The sequence below is a fragment of the Leopardus geoffroyi genome, chromosome B3, assembly GCF_018350155.1.
Source record: "Leopardus geoffroyi isolate Oge1 chromosome B3, O.geoffroyi_Oge1_pat1.0, whole genome shotgun sequence".
In the NCBI taxonomy this organism is placed as follows: Eukaryota; Metazoa; Chordata; class Mammalia; order Carnivora; family Felidae; genus Leopardus; species Leopardus geoffroyi.
Genome location: NC_059337.1, coordinates 42,407,318 through 42,433,466, shown reverse-complemented (window position 1 = coordinate 42,433,466; position 26,149 = coordinate 42,407,318). Strand labels below are relative to the sequence as shown.

The 26,149-nt window shown below is 43.0% G+C and overlaps 1 protein-coding gene across 13 annotated transcripts in view; it reads left to right on the top strand.

Moving 5' to 3' along the window:
* The window catches only part of TLN2 (talin 2), a 437,549-nt gene that overhangs the window by 297,251 nt on the left and 114,149 nt on the right, over nucleotides 1-26,149 (top strand). For all 13 annotated transcript variants that reach the window (XM_045449534.1, XM_045449533.1, XM_045449530.1 and 10 more), the window contains 7 exons: nucleotides 3,148-3,276; nucleotides 4,953-5,066; nucleotides 7,185-7,298; nucleotides 10,522-10,656; nucleotides 12,544-12,672; nucleotides 15,087-15,189; nucleotides 25,220-25,428. In XM_045449534.1, the coding sequence (XP_045305490.1) occupies nucleotides 3,148-3,276; nucleotides 4,953-5,066; nucleotides 7,185-7,298; nucleotides 10,522-10,656; nucleotides 12,544-12,672; nucleotides 15,087-15,189; nucleotides 25,220-25,428 (933 nt within the window). The remainder of the gene's footprint in view (nucleotides 1-3,147; nucleotides 3,277-4,952; nucleotides 5,067-7,184; nucleotides 7,299-10,521; nucleotides 10,657-12,543; nucleotides 12,673-15,086; nucleotides 15,190-25,219; nucleotides 25,429-26,149) is intronic.

Sequence of the window (26,149 nt, the reverse complement as noted above, 5' to 3'; positions counted from 1 at the left end):
ATTCTGATGCCTCCCTCTAGGTGAGAACTGTATTAAATGGATAAGGCTGTATTTTTCTATGTTCCTTTTTTGGTTATTAGGCAACTAGCATACATTTTTGGTGGAAATGATAGAAAATGCATATAAATATAAATAAAATAAAAAGCATCTTCAGTTTCGTACTCTCAGATAACACGTTTAATGTGTTTCTATGCATGTAAGATTCATTGAAAGTCTCCACATCTTATCCTATCTCCCCAGCCTCCAATAGAATACCTTGTATGTGAATTCTTAATATGTTATGACACACAGTGAATTACGTAGACCTTCCTCGACTGACTCACCCTTGTAGTTCCTGAGGGACTGTGATTTCTTGGAGGTAACACGAATAGGATGAAGAGTAACCCAAGGAGAGGCAGCGTCTGAATTTGCTTCCTCTGTCCCCTGAGCCCTGTTTCAGCTGAGAAGTTAGGCCATTAACCATCCCTTTTAGCCAAAAATATATATGACGGTTTTGTGCAATGGTTAATTTCTTTATGGTTTTTACAAGTTCTGCCCCTTGTATTTCTAAGTCTAAACATAGCTCTTCTTTTTTTTTTTAAATTTTGTTAATGTTTATTTTTGAGAGAGAGGCAGAGTATAATCGGGGGAGGGGCAGAGAGAGGGGGAGACAGAGAATCTGAAGCAGGCTCCAGGCTCCAAGCTGTCAGCACAGAGTCCAACACCAGGCTTGAACTTGTGAACCACGAGATCATGACCTGAGCCAAAGTCAGACACTTAACCATCTGAGCCACCCAGGAACCCCTACACATAGCTATTTTAAAGTTTATTTATTTGTTTATTTTGAGAGAGAGAGAGAGAGAGAAAGAGAGAGAGAGAAAACAAGAATGCAAGCACGCAAGCAACTAGGGGAGTGGAGCAGAGAGAAAGAGAAAATCCCAAGTAGGCTCCTTGCTCATCGTGGATGCAGAGCTTGATCTCAAGACCAGGATCATGATCTAGGCTGAAATCAAGAGTCGGACCCTTAACTGAGCCACCCAGGTGCCCTTAAACATAGCTATTTTAAGCAAACCTTCACGTTCACAAAAAATGATAGACTGAAAAGAACCTTAGTGTAAAATCTAATCAACCCTTGTTTTACAAAGGGGAAAATTAAAACTCAAAAAGATTTTGCCTACCATCACATACTCAAGATTGAGCCAGGGCCAGTGTGCACCATTGGTTTCTAGATGCACAACGCTCACCAGACCTTAATGCACCAAGTTACTGGAAATTTGTTTCTTTTAGGTATTTATTTTTAATGATTTATATCAGATGGGACAATGTTAAGTGGTTTCATAAATTCTTGTAGTTAAGTGTGGTGACTTTGTCTTCACGACACTATTTTCATTTGCTGGATTTTGTTCAAAGCTGAAGAACCTGTTAGAGCTCCAAGAAATATATTTAATGTGTAGAAAAAAAATACATTTCATAATCAGTAACCAAGATTCCAGACCAAGATTAGTACCGCATATCTAATGTACATTCCTCATGAAAGAGACGTTGCTAAGGAAGGATCCAGATGCCCGCTTGAGAGTCAAGAGCAGAAATGGTTTTCTGCTGCTCAAAATACCAAAGGAAGGCTCGCATAGGAGTGGTCTAAACACCTGATGACCAAAAGAATAAAATGATTTTCCTAAACTCGCAAAAGAAGACAAAAGTAGCTGAAACAATCTTTCACATGTGAGATGCAAAAATAGAGGTTTTTTTAGTTACTGAAACACAAAATCAAGGCTACTTAAAGTGGTTACAGTTTGAAAGAGTGGAAGATTCCCTTTGAAGGATTGCCAGAACACTTCTGTCACAGATGTTAAAACTGTTGCAGCCAGGATGAATCCCCATCCCTTTTATAAATAGTTAAAAACAAACAAACAAACGGGTTCTTGTAAATGGTCAATTTGGCAAGTTGGCCATTTGAAAAATGGAGACATTTGAAAATTGATTTTCAATGATTGGTGAGTTTCTTTCTGTTTTTGTCCCTGCCTTATGAGCAAATATTATCACCCTAAAGTGTTGATGAAAAGAAACTCATTCATCCCTATACATTTAGAACCGGTCACAGAATATCCAGACTCTGAGAAACATCTTGATTGCTGCTTCTCTTGCAGGTGGGAGAGGAAGGTTGGATGTGCTTTAAGTCTTGGTTGAATTAGTATGCAGTGAAGTTATATCCTCTTCCTACGTTACCTTTAGTCTTTTCCCTACTTCAGAATCCCACCCATCTAAATAAAATCCATTTTGAGGGGCCTGAGTGGCTCAGTCGGTTAAGTGTCTGACTCCCGATCTCAGATCATGATCTCACTGTTCATGGGATCAAGCCCCACGTTGGGCGCAATGCTGAGCACTGGGCCTGCTTGGGAGTCTCTCTCCCTCTGTCTCTTGCCCCTCCTTCCTTCAAAATAAATAAACTTTAAAAATAAATAAAATCCATTTGCATTCCTCAGACACTTGAACCTACAGCAACACAGGGTGGCCATGGGCTGTGCATGGTGACTTTCTCTTGCCCTGCCATGATCAGGGACATGGGATATCTCTCATTACTTAAGTATAGTTGAGTACCATTTCTCCTTTGCTATACTTTCCAACTCAGTCTTTCTAGGCATGGTCTTTTCTGAACAACATTTCCTTATAGTATTGGGGATGGCATTCCCAGGCCCCCTGGTCCCTCTACCCCTTCCCCTGTGTCTATAGTATATTCTCAGCCTGTTCACATAAACCCAGTGCCACAAGACAGGAAAATCTTTCCATAGTGACAAGCGTCTGTCCTGCCAGTTAATAGAAAATTCTCCCCGAGTGATTGGGGCATGGGGGAGATTTATGTTAACACCTTTTAAACCATGGATAGCTGACCACAAGTCAATTTACGTGGATGGCCAAGGCTATGATCTCAAGTGTTTAATTTTTGCCATTGGATTTCTACTGTTTACTGGTACAGCTTTGAAACATCCCCAGTAGATTTTTTGTCGTTAGGAGATAAACATCTTTATTGTAAAGATACTGCTCGAAGCATTTGCTTTCTCTTCCAGATCTTTTGTGTTACCGGGAAAAAGTAAAATTCAAGGCATGAGTTCAGCATCTGTGGCGTGCTGTCCTCTGGACCTCTCAGCATCTCTGTTTTCTCCTTCTCAGGGGGCTGCGGCCAATCCTGAGAATGAAGACCAGCAGCAGAGACTGAGAGAAGCTGCGGAAGGTCTCCGTGTGGCAACCAACGCCGCTGCCCAGAATGCTATCAAGAAAAAAATTGTCAACAGATTGGAGGTGGGTAAAGAGACTGGTTTCTTAGAATGTCTATTTTAGGTTGCCAAGAGTTATCTGAAAGAATAACATGGGGCGCCTGGGCGGCTCAGTCGGTTGAGCATCTGACTCCATAGTGGGTCATCATCTCACAGTTTGTGAGTTCGAGCCCTGCGTAGGGCTCTGTGCTGACAGCTCGGAGCCTGGAGCCTGCTTCGGGTTCTGTGTCTCCCTCTCTCTCTGCCTCTCCCCAGCTTGCTCACGCTCTCTTGCGCTCTCTCTCTCTCTCTCTCAAAAATGAACATTTAAAAAAATTTTTAAAGAAAGAATAACCAAATTAATAAGGCATTGCCCATAAAAAGGAGGCTAAATCAAGATTGACGATCTAGTTTATTGGTTAAGGGACTTAGAAACAATGTGAAATGTTGGTTTAGGCACCTGGTACATTTAGGTTCAATGGCACACTAACGGTATATTCGAAAAACAACTTCAGCTCATGTTCTCAGTAAGCAAAGCCTTTTCTGAGTTGAGCATTCTTTTTTTTTCTTTTTAATGTTTATTTATTTTTTGAGAGAGAGACAGAGCATGAGCCAGGGAGGGGCAGAGGGAGAGAAGGAGACACAGAATCCGAAGCAGGCTCCAGGCTCTGAGCTGTCATCACAGAGCCCAACGTGGGGCTCAAACTCACAAACGGTGAGATCAAGACCTGAGCCGAAGCTGGATGCTTAACTGACTGAGCCAAACAGGGGCCCCTGCATTTAACATTCTTGAATAGATTTCAATTTTTTTTTTTTTTTTTTTTTTTTTGCAGCAGGAAATAGGAACTTTTTTCCCCTGGTGTTAAGGGTTGCCCATGTTCAGAAAGGACCTTTAGCTAAAAATTCCATACATATTTTGTCAGAGACAGTGACTCTTTCAGGACTTCCAGTAGAAAATAGAACCTTGGAAAGAGTGAAGAATGGGGATCCGGCTTCGGTGGACAGGTGTGGATGGAACAATAAGAAATATTTTGTCATTTTCAGAACAATCTGTTTGGTGGGGGAGGTGAGGGGGGTAGGAAATAGCACTAGGTGCAAACTCTAAGAAAACAAGTTTCTCTCACAAAGGCATACAGGAGACTCTTACACCAAAATTTGGGAGGTTGGAGGCCAAGAATCTGCCTGTCTGAGGAATCCCTCCGTATGGTCTGGTGGATCCAGAAACAAAACCAGCCTCCTTCCAGGGGGATGGGAGCGAGCAAACCCACTTAAGTACTCTGGTGGGGAAGCCCAGGCCTTTCTGAAGGAAGGCTTCACACAGGTGGCAAGAGGAAAGCCATGAGCACACCAGCGTTTCTGCTGCTTTCGGGGAAGAAAATGTTTCCCCCAAAACATTTAGACTGGATGCCGCTTATCAGTGCCATCGTGGTCATGGAATTAATGGTCCCTTCTCTTTTTGAGAAAGACAAATGAACACCGGAACTTGAGCTATCAAGTGTGACTGTCTTTCTCTCTGGTCCCAGGGAATGTAAACCAATGGAGATAACAGGGCGATTGTTAGACGAGGCTCGTCAGTGGCATTCAGGAGGCAGAGTCTGGGCCTGGAGTCCTCTTTCTTCTACGAGTGCAGCTGTTCTGTGCCAGCCTCTTAATGGTAGGGCAGATATAAATGTGCGTGTGTGTGCGATGGCCCCGCTCACCTACCGTCGCTCTGTCCTCCAGGTGGCAGCTAAGCAGGCCGCAGCCGCCGCCACACAGACCATCGCCGCCTCCCAGAACGCGGCCGTGTCCAACAAGAACCCCGCCGCCCAGCAACAGCTGGTTCAGAGCTGCAAGGTGAGGTTGCAGCCGCCCGAGCACCAGATCTGCTGGAGACCCCCCTGATAGCATTACAAGGCCAAGTGCCCAGATAATTCAGTTAAGACTAATCATCTGGGCCCCTAATGCAGTTTGCTCCAGCTCCTGTGTTCCAGGTACACACACATGCACGCACACACACACACGCACACACATCTGGTTTTTGTCTAAGTGGATGCCCTCTGTTTGGAAGGAGAGTATGATGCTTTTTCCAGCATTGTCTTTCCTTTGCCTAGATTTTCTTTGTTTTCAAGAGACCGAATCAAGGAGGATCAATGACCAGGCCATTTTAGGGCTCTGCAATAGTAATGAAGCATTGAATTTCCAGAGTGCCTCTTTCCCCGTGAGAGGTGGGCCTTCAGCTTCAGTGCTTGCTGGGAGGAGAGTTGATTTCCTGCTTTGCACTGATGGCACCCTAAGGATTGATGCTACCCTGTCTGGCCTCAGTGATGATGTGCTTTGGGGCTTTCTGTTCTTGCATGTTTTTTTCTGAGACCCGGGCCTTGATGGCATGTTGACTCCAACGTACTGCAAAGGGTACAGTGAATACCTTTGTTGCCACTTCTGAGGGCCCAGGGGGTCTGCTCTCCCAGGAGACCCCTGAAAGTTACCAGACACGACTCGGAATTGCGTAGCTACTGCCCTTGTGTTGGCAGTGTGTCTGACTGGAGTCTCCCAAAGGTCTTTGCGGTCAGCAGCGGGGGCTGGGTGGGCAGGTGTACTTGTGTTAAGGTTCTGGGAGTTGACTGCGCTCAGTCTGCTTTTTCACATCTCCTCTGTGAAACGGTTCACCTGTGAGTGGTGTTGCCATTTCCACCTCAGAAATGGCTTTGCTTCTGAGAACCACCCAGAGCCCTCCACGTCCTGAGTCTAGGTTCTCTGAGGCCAGCCCCTCACCAAGAAACGAATGCACTCTGGCAGAGAAGTCTCAGCCCTGGAGTAGGGCCCTGTCCTCGGGACTGTATGCAGAAAGACGGGGTTTTTCTGTGAGCCAGGCCCCCACAGAGGAGGAGAGGGTGTTTTCTGTTAGAGCCTCCATTCAGCCGCCGGCGTGGGTGAGGAAACCCTTCTTCACGAGCGCTTGCTCCTCATGTCCAGGAAAATACTACAGGTTGAAACACCCCCCGCCCCTTTTTGCGGAGACTGGAGATACTCAGTGTCTGTCTGTCACTGTCAGGAAGGAAACCACTGTTGATCAGCTTGCAGTGCAGAGGGGAGAGTGGACCAGACTACGGGAGCCAGCGATCCTCAAGAGGATCTGAGGAAAATCTCTGGGAAATATTCGTTTTAACCTTTGCTGGAATGGGTTCAAAAAAAAGAAAAAAATAGGTCGCCAGACTGGGGTACACTTGGGACCTTCTTCAGCAGTAGGGGCCACTGTGTGCTATGACCTTTGAGGACCTGGTCGGTCAGATGAGGAGTGCTCACTGAGGAGCAAACCCAGAAAAGGTAGCAGGCTGGTCTCCTAGGGCATTGTGGGAAATTGTTTCTTGACGTGGTCTCACCTCAGAAACTGCTGCTGCTTCCTCCACCCTGGGCATTGGGGTTTCCAGTTTGAGAAATGAGAGGGCTACTTAATCAAAGAAGACCCATGGTGGCAATGAAAGGTGATGGACAGAATGCATCCCTGCTAAGTGAGGAATCAAAGCACTGACCTATGCTGGCCCTTGAGTAGTTCTCTTAGTTTCTTCTCGTTGGGCATTGTGACTTGGGTTTCTCTGCCTGTGAATTGTAGAGACTTTTTGATCCTTGGCTGTTAAGCTTTATAAGTGGTCATTAGCCACATTGGTATTAGTTGCAAGTGGGCAAATGCCTTTAAGACCACCTTATAGAGATTCGTACCGTGCCTAAAGGTATGAGGAGCTGAGGGTCGAGCGTGTGTGGGAAACAGCTACCCAGAGGCACTGGGTTAGGATTCATTGTTGGTAAGGACCCAGCTAGCTTAAAAGTGCTAGGTAAATCCAAGGCTTGTGATAAGCATTGCTCACGTGGAATAGCGCATCCCCAAAACATCCATCACTGGTGTCATTTTCCACCCTTTTTTGGTAATTGGCTGTGCCGAGTGTGCTCTGTTTTAATTTTCCTTGCTTCCTATAGGCAGTCGCTGATCACATCCCTCAGCTGGTCCAGGGGGTGAGAGGAAGCCAAGCCCAAGCTGAAGACCTTAGCGCCCAGCTGGCTCTCATCATCTCCAGCCAGAACTTCCTCCAGGTAACAGGAGCATTCGCCTTGGTCACACTCAGAGTCCCCCATGGAGGTAGGAGGTGCCCTTAATCCTTAAGGAGAAGAATTACCCAGTGTCACAGCCACAGAGAAGTTTTTGCAGTAAGCAGACCTTGGAAGGCCTTCCCTTTGAATTTCCATTTGCAGGAGAGGTGGATTTAGCTTGGCAAAGCAAAATGCTAATATGCAGGGAAATTGCCCTGGGAGATAGCCCATAATCCATTTTTCTTGGGAGGCTCATCTTTATTTCTCCTCTGTGAGGGAAAACATGTAATAAGTTGCAAGTGTTGTTGAACAGCCTGGTACTAGATAGAGCTCGAAGTTTGCCGGTTTCCAGAGAGTCTAATGCTATTATCCGTGTACAAGGAAAAAAGAAGTGTTGAGTGCATCTTCTCTGAAGTTGTGATCTTTTCATATGCCGATTGTACAATTAGTTAAGTGTCGGCAGTCTTTGTGGGCTAAGGGGTAGATTCATTTTAAAGAAAACAAAATGAGAAAAGTGGTGGGAAAACTCCCTCTTTACCTACTTCTTGTCTTCAAATCCCTCAGCACTTCTGTCTGCTTGTATCTCTTGAACAGTTCCAGTGATCAGGTGATGTTCTTCCCTGTCCCTTTCTAGTTGAACCTGTCACTACAGGACCCAGTGATACATCTGTTGGGTTAATTTTTCAAGTGTCCTGACTGCAACATGCAGAGACAGAACGCGAAAGTTTTAATGTTATCTCCTCACGTTATACCTACATGCAGACATACGTATTTTATGTATACATTTTTTAATTGGGATTTATTGTGTAGAGACTCTTTGATTTTTATGTTAACATTTATATTATGAGCATTTAACATACAGCTGTGGCTCTCCTTTGTTTAGCTATTTTATCACCCCTAGGCATACAGGTTGTTTTCAATTACTTGCCGTCATAAACAACCGATGATGGGATAAAGGTCTTTATCTGCGCTCTACCTTTGTAACCCTGTTGAATTATTTCCTAAGGATAAATTCCTGGAAGTAGGATTGCCAATGGCTTATTTTTATCTTTGGGACATTGAGAATTGTGACTTGGACAGGTGCTTACCTTTTCATTCAGATGGTTGGAGGGCCTGGAGCCAGTTGTATTGTCCCCACTGCGGGAAGGCTTCTAGGGTAGTATGATAGAGCCATGTAGACATGTTCCAGGGTCCACTCTATCGCCGCTCTTAGATTTCCTTTTTCTTTCGTTCTTTGAATTTTGCTATCATAGACACATCACATAGTTACAAAAATAAGGCAGAGTTAGAAATAAGTAGAAATGGGGGCACCTAGGTGGCTCTGTTGGTTAAGTGTCTGACTTCTGCTCAGGTCATGATCTTGCCATCTGTGAGTTTGAGCCCTGTGTCAGGCTCTGTGCTGACAGCTCAGAGCCCGGAGCCTGCTTCAGATTCTGTGTCTCCCTCTCTCTGTGCCCCTACCCTGCTCGCACTCTGTCTGTCTGTTTCCCTCTCTCTCAGAAATAAGTAAACATTAAAAATTAAAAAAAAAAAAAAAGAAAGAAAGAAGTAGAAATAGAATTGACCAGAAAGTTGCTACATTTTCAAGTTCATTCACACGTGTTGTAAAATTGTCCTTCTGGAAGGCTGAATGCGTCTAAATTTCCATGTAGCAGTACGTGGAGCACATTTTCCAATACATCTTTTCCAAGTTGGGAATTCAAGCATTTAAAAAATACTTCGTTGATAATTTCTCAGTGAAGTTCTTACCGTCTGATTTTTGCATTTCCTTGATAGTCACAATGCTAAATATTTCATGTTCCGGTTGTTGTTATAATGTGAAGTTATCTACTCACATCTCAGGCTGGGTTTTTTTTTTTAAGTTTTTTTTTTTTTTTAACATTTATTTATTTTTGAGAGACAGCACAAGCAGGGAAGGGACAGGGAGAGAGGGTGACACAGGATATGAAGCAGGCTCCAGGCTCTGAGCTGTCAGCACAGAGCCTGTCGCAGGGCTTGAACCCACAAACTGTGAGATCATGACTGAGCTGAAGTTGGACACTTAACTGACTGAGCCCCCCAGACACCCCACAGGCTGTTTTTTTTAATGAATTCTCATGAGTTATTTAGATATTAAAAGTATTAACTTCTGCCATTAATGTTTATTTTCTGACACTTAAATTGTTTCAGCTTTACTAAGAGAAATTTTTATAACATCTATATTAAAACCCCTAAAAGTGTATATATTCTTCGGTCCAGAGATTGTACTTTTAAAGTTCTATACAAAGAAAATAATGAATGTGTGAAAAATTTTAGCTACAAAGCTGTTTATCATATGTCCCTGGAAAAAATGGACATATGCCCAACAACACAGGATTGAGAAATATTAATAGATGCATACATTGAAATACTATACAGCTATTAAAAATATAGAATATGTGAAACAAAAAATTTGAAAAATAGAATAAAGAGGATGATCTTATTTTTGAAGATATATAGGCCTGCACAGAGACATCCATGCATAGTGAAATTATACCCTAGGTAGTGAGATGTGATGTGACAGGTCATTTTGTTTTATTTTGTCTGCCCTTATCTTTTAAAGTAGTCTGTTAGGTATATTTCAGACACAGATTAAAGAGCTATTCTAAGAAACACAAAGAAATGTATTTAATAAACTCTGTCTGCAATCTGTCTTAATGGAAATTTGAAGCCAGTATCCTAATTTTTCCCCCTCTCAATGACACATACTTCTTTCTTTTTCTTTCTTTCTGTCTTTCTTTCTTTCTTTCTTTCTCTTTTCTTTTCTTTTCTCTTCTTTTCTTCTCTTTCCTTTCCTTTCTTCTTTTCTTTCCTTCTTTCTTTTCTTTGTTTTTTCTTTTCTTTCTTTCTCTTTCTTTGTTTTCTTTTTCTTTCTTTTTTCTTTTCTTTCTTTCTCTTTCTTTCTTTCTTTCTTTCTTTGTCTTTCTCTTTTTCTTTCTTTTCCTTGTCTTTCTCTTTTCTTCTCTTTTCTTTCTCTTTCTCTCTCCTTCTCTTTTTCTTTCTTTTCTTTCTTTCTTTTTTCTTTAACATTCTTAGAATGTCCTGACCCTAGAATTGGGGTGGCAGTTTTCAGGGATAGTCTAGATGATTTGATGATTTTACTCTTCCTTGTCATAGAGGAAAGTAAGTTCTGGCTTTGTTGTTTGGTCTGTGCTCTCGGACTCTTGCTGCTCAGGTGTCGTCTTACTTTCTGCTCCTCCCTTTACAGCCTGGAAGCAAGATGGTGGCCTCCGCCAAAGCCGCGGTGCCCACTGTGAGCGACCAGGCTGCAGCCATGCAGCTGAGCCAATGTGCCAAGAACCTTGCCACCAGCTTGGCAGAGCTACGTACCGCCTCGCAGAAGGCAAGTGGACCCTGTCCCAGCAGTTAGCTCATTGGGAATGGAGCTTTAGATGCCTTACTTCTGGGTGTGACCTGTGGATGACCCAGGACTTGAACACAGCTAGGCATGTTTCCTGGCAGGGGCGTCCATTCCATTTGCTTGATGGGGATTCGCTTTTACCGTTTTTAGCTACTGTCTCCTAGACTTAGTTTATCACTTTCCAGTTACACATGACTTGCGTTAAACTATTGTAGGTTACAGGCTCCCCGCTCCCATGCCCTGGGACAAGCAATGGTCCATGTTTCACAACCTTAAGGGAGACAGGGAGTCATCAGTTTCTTGGTGCCACGTAAATTCTAGCCACAATAAGTGATTGCATCTTGCAGGTATTATTTTGTGAACTTCAACTATTCAGGCAGCAAAATTATTCCAGGGAGCAGGGCAGGGGGGTCATTTATAGTATCTTTTTTGCCCTGAAATCTTTTTACACCTTACATGGGAGCATTCACCTTAACAAGGTCCTCAACAGAACAGAGTTAGGGATTAGTAAGTTTCTGTCTCTAGGACTTACTTACCGATAGACCTCAGTACTGTACTGTTTGATGTGTTATTAGCATGAAATTCTGGCATGAATTCATTTTTCCTCACTGTAGCAATCCCTTTATAGAAACAAGAGGCGTCATACGTGAGAAAGGGAAGAAGGTTAGAAGCTGATTTGAATTCTTGATATGAACAGTGTGCCTTAATCACCAAAGAAAAATTTCCAGAGCTTTAGGATAATACTCAGTTAAAAAAAAAAAAAAAAATCTTGAGCTGTGTTTCTCAACCAGAGGTCCAAGGACCATCTGTGCTGAAGTCACCTGGGAGCATTCAGAATGCAGGTTCCTGGGCCTCACCTCTGAGCAACTGAATAAGAGTGCCTGGACAGAGAGCCTGAATTTGTACATTTTACAAGTTTCTTGCCTTAGAGTCATCCATACCTCAACTGCTCTGGAGCAATGAGCCTCAAAGTGGGGCTCAAGCGAGACTGTCCCCTGGGGAGGAAGATACTGAGAGCTTTTAAATACGTTGTTTTATATAGTGTAAGGGTTAGGAGTATAGGCTCTGGAATCCAACTACCTGCATTCACATTCTGGCCTTGCCATCAACTAATTTTTGGTGACCTCAGCAAGTTAATTAACCTCTCTGTGCCTCAGTTTCCCCACCTTGTAATACTGGCACATAGCAATCAATCAGTGACTATTTACTGCTGTTGTTGTCACTATTATCTAAAAAAAAAAAAACAGAAAAAGAAATTAAGATTTACCAGTATTTGACATACTGAGCAATAATTATACACATATAATTTATTAACATGTGGGGGGGGCTTGATCAAAGTATTTGAAGACCAATATTTTAAACGATCAAGAGAATGAAATAGTTTTCTTAAAACAATTACTAAGGAAAAAAAATCTTTAGTAATTTGTAGAGATTCAATAAGGTGGAAAAAGCCTTGTCCCGATAGTCCTGGGTTCATTCACTCATTCCTTCTTCATTCACTTACCACATGCTTCTCAAGTCTCTTTGTGGACACATACTGTGTGTGGTGCTCTGTCTCTAGAACCTGGATACAGTGAAGAAGGATCCTCTTAGTTTGAGCAGCAAATGCATCTCAGATCAAAATAGCTTCCAGGAGACTTTAAGTATATCCACTTTTGAAGCATACATAATTGATTATTTCGGGACGTTAGGACGGTGGTCCTGAGTGAGGCTGGAAGTGCTATCAGGAAACGCTTACTCCACTTGCTTCCTGTTGCCAGTGTTGAAGAATCTCTGGGTACATCCAGAAAGGCATTTTGTACATTGCAAAGTACTAGGGACGCTTTTCCTCGGCAGCCTTGGTACACATATTCCCAACTCTGTTGACAGGCCCATGAAGCCTGTGGTCCGATGGAAATTGACTCAGCCCTGAGCACCGTGCAGACACTTAAGAATGAACTGCAGGATGCCAAGATGGCTGCTGTGGAGAGTCAACTGAAACCCCTTCCAGGGGAAACGGTAAGGAAATGCTGGAGCCCACGGGGGGTGGGACTCTGCCTTATGGTACGATCACGGTGAGGCATTTTTAGAAGCTGGAGTTGGTGTGCTTGAATTTCTGACATTTTGAAGGCAAAGCCTTAAAATAGCCCCATATTTAAGCACTGGGTTGAGTAAAAGATGGCCCTGAAGGGGCCTCTGGTAATGGTTGTGTGGCTTGAGGTTTGGCTGAGAATGAACGAGTGTCTGTTAATGATCATTACTCTTTTCACAAACAAGACACATCCTAGTGTTTTAGTCCCATGTTGTGAACCCACAGCATTTTTTAAAAAGAATGTCCATTGCAGCTAGAGGAGCTAGATTTTAAAATTTAGGAGTTCTAGGGGCGCCTGGGCCGGTCAGTCAGTTAAGGGTCCTGACTCTTAGCTCAGCTCAGGTTATGATCTCAGGCTTTGTGAGTTGTGCCCCACATCAGGCTCTGTGCTGACAGCTTAGAGCCTGCTTGGGATTCTTTCCTCTGTCCTTCACCTACTCACACTCATTTGCACTCTCTCAAAATAAATAAACATTTATAAAATAAATTTTGAAAAAGTAGGAGTTCTAGCATCTAGCTCCAGCTTATATCCTCTACTAGCTCTAGATAAGTCTTGGATCTCCTCTGTGTCTCAGATATTTTATCTATGAAATGGATGCCAATGATGTTATTAAGGTTGACACAGAAAATACTTTCAATAGTCATTTGAAAAAACATTTCCTTAGTGCAAGTCACTAGGATGGACAATGACAAAGAACTTGAATACAGTACAGTCACAACAGTCAGTGGAATGATGGCAACAGAGATCTAATTTGATGATGTTATGGTACCTCCTGAGGCCTGTCAGGGATTTCTTGGCTAAGATTTTTACCAGGTCTTCTCGTTTGTACGTACCTCCTTTTCCACATTACTGAACATTGCTAATAAATACCACCATTTATTAAGTACCTCGTAAGCACTGTATACACACAAAATCAATCTAGTTGTAACCTTAATGAACGAGTTCTGTTAATCCCATCTTACAGCTGAGAAACCAGAGGTGTGGAGGTAGGTTGTCACTATTCTGTGCGGTATCTACCAGCTAGTGGTAGAACCAGGGTTTGAATGCAGACCTATAGGACTCAAAAACCCATGCTTTTGATCGCTCATGTTGAGAGCTTCTACTCTTGACTACTGCTGCTCTTTGGGTGAACTGAAAACTTGTGGAATCTTAGAAGGAGACTTAAAAAGCACCAAATTCACCATGCAACAATGCCTGGTACATACGAAGCCCTCAGAAAATATGTGTGAAATCAAGCTACTGCGAAGTAGTAAAGACGAGGAAACTCAGGCTCAGAGAAGTTAAGTCACCTAAGGTCGCTTAGCTAATGATGAATCAGGACTGGCTGTAGGGCCAGCAGCTTTGTAATGTGGTCCACATGACCCTTTACAAACTCTTGCTCCAGGGAGCCCAAGAGAGGCTGACATGGCAGGAATCCTGCCTTTTATGTAAATCAACTGGTCAGTTAGAATGCAACAAACACGATGTAATTTTTAAGAAAATTGTTTGCCCCAAAGGAATGTGTGTGCAGCATTATAACACATTGTTGGCTGCAATGGACCAGGCTCTTTTTTATTTGAAGGCACTGCCTTTCGGGAAGCATGTTGTGGAATTAAAAAATGCACATGCTCTCTGATGCCTTTCTGCACTCTTGCGGTGTGCCTGGAGGTTCTGTTCCAAAATGTTGTCCTCATCTAGTAATCAAATAATTATCCATACCCTGGACCTTCAGTAACTTTGTTCTCTGAATTATTTATTCATTTTACAAAGCAACATGATGTGCTATTCACGGGAAGCAAGCACTTCGCCCATTTTCATAATCTCATTTACCACGGCAAACCTCTCTTTCTATTACATTTCCTTCTGGTTAGAACTCCTCAAAGTATAAAGATTGAAATTAACAATGTTAACGGTCCCACACACCAGGAAGGTGGTACCACTGGATGACTGCCCACTTCCTGCCAAGGCATAATTAATTCTCGCTAAGGATTTGTTGCAGATTTTCTAAATTAGCTTCAAAAGGCATAATGCTAATAGCTACCATTTGTTGAGTACCTACATTGATTCTGAGAACTTTCTGAGCTTAGGCATTAGGATCTCCTTAGGAAACCAAGGCATGGCGAGGTTCAGTAACCTGCCCGATCTCTCACAGCATGTGGGGGAAGGAAGTAGAGGGCAGGAGCATGAACCCAAATTTGTTCTGAAACATGGGCTTTTTCCCCTCTTTGACCCTACTCAGCATTACTGGTATTAGGGGGGAAAAAGCTAAGGCCCACGTTTGATGTGCATTGTTTTTATGCTAAGACTTCAGTGTATGTTTCTTTTCTTCTAAGCTGTCTTCCCCTTTGGATATTCTTATAGCTGGAAAAATGTGCTCAAGACCTGGGAAGTACATCCAAGGCAGTGGGCTCCTCCATGGCTCAGCTCCTAACCTGTGCTGCGCAAGGCAATGAGCACTACACAGGTGAGACTCACTCTTTTTGTGATTCCCTGTGGCCAGGTGCAGGCTCCTGGGTGTGGGCTGAGGGGTATGGCAGCTGGTGTTCATGGACTTGACCATGAACCTGACTTTGTTTTTCAACAGCGATTTACAGATTTTTCAAGCACTTTCCATTTGCTTGTTACGAGGCTTCATACTGTTAATAGGCTTCATATAAGACGAATCCAATATGATCACTCCAAACTATTTGTGGATCACCCCTACTAGTCTATAAGCAAACAGTAATTATAAACTTCTGGAACTATCTATGTGGGACTCTTGAAATCCCAGTAAAGTAAAGGAATAAAAAAAAAAAAAAAGGAAAAGAAGATGACAATAAGATTTGAGTGAAATTTTCAAACATGGAAGGAGGCAGATGAGTGGTAGCAGACAGAGCCAGTGAACTAAAGGCCTCCCAGGATAGGGCAGCCAACAAGAAACAAGCTGATTTGTACTGTGAAACTGTGGGAAGGTTTGATTATTGGAGATACCAGTTACCCCCAAAGGCAGGAGACACCCTTAAACAGGAGTCTGTATAAGAAACAGATTGTGTAATTATCAGCTCTAGGAAAAACACCAGGATATAAGGAAACATCTCCCTAGTAGGAAGAAGACCTAATAGGAAGTCTATAGCTACCTCAAATGGAAACATCAAGAAGTTTCATTATAAGCCCATTATTGGAAAGAGGAAATGTGTCAGAAGAAAGCTCAAAGATCTGAAGTGGTTCTAGGAGAGGAATGGGGAACTCTGGGATGGGGAGGAGTAGTTATAAATAGTTGGTTTTGTTACACGGTGGTACTGTTTGCCTTTGGAACACACACACACACACACACACACACACACACTGTTAGTGAAGTATAACATAAATCTAGAAGAGAGCGTTAAGTCCTAAATGTAGACCTTCATGAGTTATCACAAATGGAACGCACCCAAAACATCACCACCATGATCAAGTAATGGGACATTTTCAACACCCACATGGGCCCTCTGCTCCCTGCCCCTCATTATATTCCCTCCTGTCTCCCAGAGGTAAACACCCATGACTTGTAACAGCATTAGTTGATTTGCTTATTTGTAACTATGAAGGAAATCATGCAGATGTGTTGTTGTGTCTTCGCTGTCTTTTCAGGCATTACGTTGTGAGATTCATGTGATGTAGGCAGCAGTTCTTACATTTCTGTTGCTTCCTGTAATATTTTATTGGATGACCATATCTATTTGAGACTTGATCCCTTTGATGGGTAAAGCTGTGGACAGTTCTAGGACATGCTGTTTAGTGGGCATAAATAAGCATTTTCTTAATAGATACCTAGAAATGGAATTGCTGGGTGCCAGGCTGTGCTTGGCTCTAGCTACCTTCCTTCAGGCGCTGGTGTATGAAAGTTCCAGCTGTTCACATCCTTGTCTCCACTTTCTGTTGTCAGCCATTGTCATTCTGCTGAGTGGGTGTAGTATCCTATTATGGTTCTGATTTTTATTTCCCTGAAAAGCAGTGCAATTGAGAATTTTTTCATATACTAGTTGGCCATCTGGATATCTTGTGAAGTGCCTGTTCATGTCTTTTGCTCTTTAAAAAAAAAAAAAAAAACTTTGAGGGGCACCTTGGTGGCTGAGTCCGTTAAGCATCCGACATTGGCTCAGGTCACGATCTCATGGTTCCTGAGTTCCAGCCCCGCAACAGACTCTGTGCTGACAGCTCAGAGCCTGGAGCCTGCTTCGGATTCTGTGTCTCCTTCTCTCTCTCCCCTCCCTGGCTCGTTTTCTCTCCCTCTCCCTCCCTCCCTTTCTCTCTCTCTCTCTCAAAAATAACTCAAACTTGCATTTTTAATGTTTGTTTATCTTTGTATTTGTTGTAGGAAGTCCTTTTCATTTCCATGTATCTTTTATCTTGGAGCTTACCTTTTGCTCTCAAAGTTGTTCCTTGGTGAATAGATTTTTTTTTACAATTTTAATGTAGTTCAATTTACAACTCTTTGCCTTAAGGTTAGTCACTGTGTCCTTTGCAAAAATTTTACCTCCAGAATCATTAAGTACTCTTTTCTGTCGCTGTCTAGAAGCTTTGTTGTTTTACTTTCTATACTTAGAAGTACGATCCATCTAAAATTGAGTTTTGTACGTGAGCAAACACAACAAGTGGTATATCCCACACCACTTGTTGAAGCAACCATCATATCCCCAGAAGTCTCCAGTTTTCTCTGTCATTAGTTAAGGGAACTTTTATGAGAATCAGTTTCTGATCTTTAGATTCTTTTCCAATGACTTAATTGCCTCTCCCTACCTTCGTACCACACTTTGCTAATTACTGCGGTTTTATACTAAGTATTAATATCTGGTTATATAAGTCCTCTGACTTTAAGTGCTGACTCTTCTTAACCCTTTGCCTTTCCAAACAAATTCTACCATCAGCCTGTCAGTTTCCACTCCCCAAAAAGACCTGCTTATTTTTTCCTTTTTCTAAATTGGAGTTACATTGAATCAATTTGGGGATAAGGAAGCTTTTTATATTAGTGAGGTTTCTAATCTGTGAATATGTCTTGTCCTTGCACTTAGATTTTCTTTTTAATACTGTTTTATAGTTCTATGTATATAGTTTTGTGCGTTTGTTTTCATTAGGGTGTGCATGATCTGTTTTGTCCCATTGTCAACTTTGCTATATGCTTTTGTTTAACTGGTATGTTATAAGCATCATGTATTTTCTGTTTTGCAGAGAGAGGGGTTGTTGATGCAGCAATCTTTTTTTTCAGCTGGACTCTTTGTTCCATTTACCTATAATGTAATGACTGACGTATTGGGATTTTAATCTAGCCTTTTACTATTTGTTTTCTGAATGTCTTACCTGTTCTGGATTCCTTTCTTGCCTTTCTTCACATTCATATGTATCTGTTACATTCTGTCTGCCCTTGACGAGCTTGTTAGTTGTATATTCATTGACTATCCTATGATTTTCAAAGTCTAACATGAGTTAGTATGTTCACCTCTTCCTGGACAGTACAAGGATCTTGGAACACTTGAACTCCCTTCACCTTTCTTCCCCCTCATTCATTATTGTCATTTTTGTGTGTTGTAATTACACAGATCTATCAGTCTTCTCAATACAGTCTCCATATTGTTTCATTTGGTCAGTATCCATTTAGAGTCACCTCCATATTTACCCCTCCCATTGCTCTTTGTTCCTTCCTGCTTCTCCCATGTGCCTCCACTTGGGATTATTTCCTTTCTGCCTGAAGAAGTCCCTTCATTTGCCTTAGTACGAGTCAACTGGTAACAAATTCTGTCCATTTTTGTCTGCATCCACCTTTGTTGTGCCTTTATTTTTGGTGGGTAATTTCATTTATAAAATTTTAAGTTGGCACTTATTTTATGCCAGCCCTTTGAAGATGTTATTCCATTGTCGTCTGGCTTTCTTGATTTCTGTTGTGAAGTCAGCTGTCAGTGTCCTTTTGTAAAGGTAATACGGTTTTCTTTTGCCCCTCTACTAGCTTTTTGAATGAAAGAAGTTTTATTGTGTGTTTATCCTGCCTTGGGTTTTAGTACTGTTTGAGAATGGGATTTGTTATTTTACGTCAGTTTTGGAAATCTCTCAAGCACTGTATTTTCACGTAGTGATTCTGCCCCATTTTTTCTGTCTTCTCTGAAGATTCCAGTTACTGTCTATATGGGGCATTTCCACTGTTGAGCGTACCTCTTCTTCTTTCCCATGTTTGCTGTGATTTTTCTTCCCCATGTGTTTTTCTCAGCATTCTCCTTTGATGAGTCTGCAGTCACTCTTCCTCTCCTTAGCTGTGTCTACTCTGCTTTTAGCCTCTTCTGAGTTTTTAATTTGAAATGTCCCATTTTTCAGTTTGATAAAAGCCTCTTGATAGTTTTCTTGCACTTTCCAAACTTTGGATGCTGAAATTTTCTATCTTGCCATCTAATTTCTTCAACATAGTTATCACAAGTTATTGAAAGTCCTGGTCCAGTAATTCCAATATCTGGATCACCTGTGGGCCTGTATTCATTGTCATTTTTCTCCGTTTTCAGCCGTTGGTCTTACCTCCTGCTGTTGCTGATATTTTTTCATCTAATGCTAGACGTGGATACTTTAAATTGAAGAGATGGTCTGAGGCTCTGAATTGTGTTTTTTTCCCTACAGAGGATTATTCTTTGTTTCTGGCATGTAGTGAACATCTAAGCAGATCACTGTAATATGGGCAGGGACTGAGCTGATTGGAAACTGTGTGGTCTATTTCCAGTTTGTTTATTATGGGATAGCCCTTTGTGCATCCCATCAAAGCATCTGTGATGTTTACCAAGGACATTGCCTTTCATGGGCTCCCAACTGTCCTTTTTAATTCTCCCAGCCCCATGAGATTGCAGGAAGTTTTGCTCAGCTCCTGGGCAACAGTTTACAAATTAAGGAATGCCTTGAAGGGAAAAGTGGCACTGTACCTCCCTCTCTGTGCTTTTTTTCTCTTTAAAATCTTGTCCCTCTTGGGATGCCTGGGTGGCTCAGGCAGTTAAGCACTAGACTCGTGATTTCAGCTCAGGTCATGATCTGAAGGTTCGTGAGTTTGAGCCCCACATCAGGCTCCACACTGACAGTGCAAAGCCTGCTTGGGATTCTTTCTCTCCCTCTCTCTCTCTGCCCCTCCCCCATTCTCATTCTCTTTCTCTCTCTCTCTCTCTCTCTCAAAATAATCTTTTAAAAAATGAAATTAAAATAAAATAAAATCTTATTCCTCTTAGTGCCTTAGTCTCTCTCCACTGCCATCAAATAGATGTTTTGTATGATTTTTCCAATGAGGGGGAATTTATCTGCAATAAGTTATTCTGCCATTATGATAACCAAGGTCCTCTTTGATTTTTTTAACACTCTGTGTATTTATTACTTTAAAAACAGAGCACAATAGGAGTGCAAAAAGAGTTCTCCATAGTATAATACAGTACCTGCAATAATAAGAATTTTGTCCTAATGGGAGAGTAAGAGAAGCTGTCAAAGAGAACTGGCCACCTGATCAGGGTTTTAAGGGTTGCTTAGCATTCATTTAGTGTTCAAGGAGAAGGAAAAGTATTTATAAATTCTTACAAGGCATAGGGTACGTGGGAGATGCAAGCTTCAAGAAATTCTACACCTTTCTGGAATCTTGCCAAGCTTGGTACAGCTGATGAAATGCCTCTTTAATGGAGGGAAGACTCCTTTATAAGTCCCATCATTTGATACTGATAACATCTAGGATGACAGACTGTCTAGTCTGTGTGTGAAAATAGCCTGGAAGTAGCACCATTTAGTTTTGGCAGGCGCTGAATGGGTGGTTGGGGGGATGGGAACAGTGTGTATCAAGTCCCAAAGGGAAGAGAAAAGACTGACCAAGTGACCTTGAGGAGGGTTCAGGCAAAAGGCAAGCAGGAGAGGAGTAAAAACTTAAGGATGGAAAGGGAGACTGGGTCAGCTCCTAAAGAGCCTCGTAAGCCACCTTAAATAATTTAAAACTTAAGAGCATGTGAAGACAGTGAAGAGTTTTCATCCATGGACACAGTTTAGATTGCCTTTTAAATAGGTTGCCCTTCCTCTCCTATGCAGATAAAGTGAGGGAAACAAAGTTGGAGGCAGGAAGACGAGGGTGAATGCTGCTGCATTCATCCACCTGAGAGATGGGAGTGGCCTGCAGAAGAAATGAACAGATGAATTAAAGAAAAAGAGACCTGACAGCTGTTGGTTGACTGGTCAGGGACTGGCAGGGATGGAAGTAAGGAAAACAACATGGCCACTCAAGAGTTTGGCCTGAGAGCTGAATGAAGCACAGGGCCATGGGCAGGCATGGTGGGCTGGAGTTCAGGGATTCCAGATTCAACTATAGATGTATTCAGTTTGAAGCATCTCCAGGTCAAGGTGCCCATTAGGCAGCTAGATATTTGCCTTTGAAACTCAGTAGAGAAGTTTCGACTGGAGACGATGTTTCTTAACTGTTGAATACAATGATAACAATTGAAACTGAAGAAGTATGAACAAGTTTGCCGAGAGGGAGTGGTAGAGCAAGAAAAATGATCACAAGTAACTCTGGATAACGCAAATATTTAACAAGAAGGCTAAGCAGCAAAGGAGATGTTTGAAAGAAGTGAGAATGTGCAGCCTTGGAAAGAGCAAGAAAACCTGGAGAACGGGAGGTGTCTAGAGCCAGAGAGGTAGTTGCTACCCAGAAAGTTGCCTGAGAGAAAGGCTTAGGGGAAGCATCCATTGGCTCTGGGAAAAACAGGGTCACTCTTCTTGTTGGAGGCAAGTCCTTGTAAGTTCCAAAATGGCTGGTAGGGAAGGAGAGAGAACGTACGTGTGGACAGCGTCTCCCTGGGTCTCAGCCGCTGCTGGGCTAGATTCTAACACAGATGTGTTTTTGTTGGGCTGGTATCCAAATGTATCCAAACCACATTTCTGCTTGGCTGAATATGGTGGCATATAGACCTCTTTTCAGATCCTGTATGACAGATTAAAAACCTGTGTCATACCAGGTTTTTACCGTGTGAGTTTGCTATGTCATCTACTGCTGTCTACACACAACCTACGTGAATTCTAATCAGCGGTGGCTGCCATTACAGAGAATTTCACTGCATCGCTGATCACTGAGGAATCTTCTTAATGCTTGTTCCTGAACATAATTTAAGATCCAGATAGCAAGAATACCGTAAAAACAATTTGTGGCTTCAAAGCGTTGTGGTCGTTGAGACTCTAGTCTGCTTTTGTGTTGCCCACTGGCAATTCTGGCTGTGTAATGTACCCTGGACTATATGAACATTTTTGTTTGGAGGGTGGTATTTGCCTGCAGACCTGACCCTGATGAATGTATGTCATCATTACCATCGAGAATGTTGCTGTGAACTAAGCTGTATATAGCCATAGATGTTCATCGGGCTCCTGGCCTCTTGTTCCATTCCTTTGATGGTGTAGCTTCCTCTTCCTTGGAAACCTGATTCCTCCTAAGAGGATCCCTGAGGTGCCTTGAGATTTCATAGTGATTCCTCAGCAGAAAACACATGGGATAGACTAGCCTAAGCTCTTGGCATTCAGCTCCTCTGGTTTCTGCCTTTTTAAAAAAAAAAATGTCTGGGTCTGTAAAAGGTTTTTCAGTAAATGATTTTTGCATAAATGTGACTTTTCTAATTGTACGTGATAAATGTTTCATTCTCTCAAAGTCGTATACAGCTCAAATAGAAATGGACTCAGGAGACTATATCATAAATGGGAAGACAAGGGGAGATGTCGAGAAATCACAGCCTGGAATTTTCAACAGAGCAGTGATCTCAGCCTCCTAAAACTGGTGGGAAACCGAGGCCCTGAGGGAAAAGGCAGCAGTCTAGGCCACACAGCTAATCAGCTGCAGAGCCAGAGGTGGATGAGGCCTTAACCACATCTGGTGCCTTTCTGAGCAAGGGCATGCTTCAACCCTGTGCCAGAAGCTTAAACATAAAAAGGAATTGACTGTTCCACTCCGCTTGTTTCTCTCCTTCACATTCGCTTTATTTATCTTTGTGTTTTCTCTTCTGGGCTTCCCCTTTGCCATAAAAAAAAAAACACTTTGTTTAAAATTCTTTCATACCACACGTTGCATTCAGAAGTGCCGGGTGATAAACGGTGGATTGGCAGCTTTGTAATTTGCCCTGATTAGATTGTAGAGTTATGTCCCAGCTGTGTGACTTACTAAATATTTACAGATTCGCAAGTCTGCCGCGCTGCAAAGTTGCCTTGTTTTATGGATGCAGGGCCTCGCACATTACTGTATTATGGCGCCCCATCCTCCAAAAGGAGACGACCACCTGCTGCTTCTGCTGATGCAGCAGAAGCCACGGCTGGTAAAGGCCCCCTTCAGAGGCGCCCAGAGACCATCCCGCTGAAGCTTTAGACAATCGTCACCTCGAAGCTGAGCGCAAGAGAAACTGATGTGTGTCAGTTTCACGCAGATGGTGTATGTTCCAGCAAGAATCCCTCCTGGTTCTCTACCCCAAAGAGCACTGTGCAGAGAGTCTGACCCAGAAGCTTAAGCATCCTCAGATCTAGCCCCGGCACTGCCTCTGAAAGTGTGTCACAGACAAGATACCCCTCAGTGCTAGACCTCCTCTATGAAGGAGTTGGGTGAGATCTGCTTTAAGGTGGGTTCTTCTGCATTTCTCAGGGTGTCCAGATTCTCTTGTTACATGCTCTGGCACTTTAGCCTTCATCTTCTGCTTGGCTATGCCAGGCCCTCAGTGCCACGTAGGAACGTTCGTGTCCATTTTATGGCAGATGGTACTATAATTTTTAACAACTAGTTTATATTCATAGTTGATCTGCACATCCCATCATCCTTAGAAGTGAGTTGAAAGATGAACAGGCAGGGGTGCCTGAGTGGTTCAGTCAGTTAAGCGTCCAACTTTGGCTCAGGTTATGATCTCACAGCTTATAAGCTCGAGACCCTCATCAAGCTCTGTGCTGATAGCTCAAAGCTCAGAGCCTGGAGCCTGCTTCAAACTCTGTGTCTCCTTCTCTCTTCTCCCCTTCCCTGCTCACTCTCTGTCTCTCTCTGTCTCTCTCTGTCTCTCGTTATTTAAATAAATAAACATTTAAAAAATAAAAAATTAATGAAAAATAAAAATTAGTAAAAAATAAATAAAGATGAACAGGCACTTCCCAAAGGAAGATATACAGATGGCCACTAAGTGTATGAAAAAGTACTCAACATCATTACTCCTTAGGGATATAAAAGTTAAACCACAGTGAGCTACGATCATATGCCCACCAGAATGGCTAAAATAAAAAAATCTAACAATAGCAAGTTTTGGCTAGGATGTAGGGCGACTGGAACTCTCATACATTGCTGGTGGAGCGTGTCATAGTAAAACCATTCTGAAAAGGTTTTGTGGTGTCCTCTAAAGCTAAACTTGCTCAAAGACACAGTAATTCCGCTCCAAGGTTATATCCAAGAGAAATGATTCCCTATGTCCACTTACATACATGAAAGAAATGCAGGAAAGTTACAAGAACTTTCTTGGTAGCTTAATTCATAGTATCCCTAAACACCAGTCCAAATGTCCACCCACAGAAGAGAGGATAAACAAATGGTGAATTGGTACAATGAAATACTACATATCAAGTCAGAGGAATGAATATAACAGCATGGATGAAACTCCTAGCATTCTGGCAGAGAAATAAACCAGACACAGCATACTGGTGGTTCCATCAACAGGGGATTGAAGAACAGATAAAACTAGCCTAACTAGGGGCGCCTGGGTGGCGCAGTCGGTTAAGCGTCCGACTTCAGCCAGGTCACGATCTCGCGGTCCGTGAGTTCGAGCCCCGCGTCGGGCTCTGGGCTGATGGCTCAGAGCCTGGAGCCTGTTTCCGCTTCTGTGTCTCCCTCTCTCTCTGACCCTCCCCTGTTCATGCTCTGTCTCTCTCTGTCCCAAAAATAAATAAACATTGAAAAAAAAAATTAAAAAAAAAAAACAAAAAAAACTAGCCTAACTAGAAGAGTGGTCATTTCTAGTGTGAGAGGTTATTGACTGAGGAAGGGGACAGAGGTGATGGAAATGCTCTGTCTCCATCTGCATTGTGGCTACGTAGCTGTAAACATACATAAAAATTCACTGAGCTGCACATGTGGAGTGCTCACTTGATTGTATCTAAGTCATGCCCTGATAAAAAACAATTGGGAAGAAAAGTGCGTCTGAGTGGTCCATCTGTGTACTTGATCCCTTGCACTTGGCGTTACAGGTCCGTAGACACGCACAGCAGAGTGTGTGACAGGAACCAGAGAGAAATCGCTGTTAGCCTGCCACTTGTTACAACGTGTCTCTTGGATTGGCCCAGAGCCGGTGGTATGGGCTGCTCCTTCGAGAAGCATAGCAATTCACATTTCATAAAAAGTGATTTGGAGCCCACCTGGACCACACACTGTCAGAGGGTCTTCTCCTTTCTAGGAAGCTGTGCTCTAGAGGCTGACTTTCAAATAAAGTATGGCTTTTAGATGGAGTCTAACAGAAAGTCTGGTGGCATTTTATCCCTAGGGGTGGCTGCAAGAGAGACAGCCCAAGCTCTGAAAACGCTGGCCCAGGCTGCCCGTGGAGTGGCCGCATCCACGAGCGACCCCGCAGCTACGCATGCCATGTTAGATTCAGCCCGAGACGTGATGGAGGGCTCAGCCATGCTCATCCAGGAAGCCAAGCAGGCCCTGATTGCACCTGGGGATGCTGAGAGTCAGCAGAGACTAGCCCAGGTGAGGCCCCGGAATTGGCAATTGCGGTCATTGCTAAGGTGGTCACTCTTTTCCGGGTGTGAACATTGCTCAACGATGGGTGTTTTCAAGACCTTCCCAAGTAATATAGCCATGCTGGCCTTATGCGACACCCACTTTTTAACTTTGGCCTGGTAGCCCCCGTCATATGAGATCTGCTCAACTGAGTTAACAGAGAGCATGGGGGCCTTTGCTGAAATCTGTCCTTGGAACTTCGGGAGCCAGGACATGCGGCTTGTTTGCTTGGGGCCCAGGTGTGCTTAAATACATTCCTCTTCCTAGTCCGGGAGGTGAGGTAGGTCCACTTAGTGGGTCCGCTCGAAGTTTTCTACTCCCTTTATTGCCTCTTCGGATGAGTCTTTGCCTGCCTAATGAAACCTGTGGGCTAGAGACCATCTAGGCAAAGTTCTAGACAGGAAACTGGGAAGATGGTTTAGGTTAAAAGACACGACACAGCCCGCTTCCAAAAACCTTACCCTTTGCCTAAGGATACAGAACAGTACATACAGCAAGTCCTTGGACATCCTAAAGAGGCAGCATGAGGGCAGCTCCAAGTTCAAGTCTGAAGTGCTCAGAGCATCCCACCTGCCCTTGAGGAGGGTGAGGTGTGGGGGTGATGGCATCTGTGTGTCACAGAGAGAAATCAGCCACAGGCCTGCCTGCGACCCAAAGAATTCAAGGCCTCCTTCCACTTTGGTGGCCT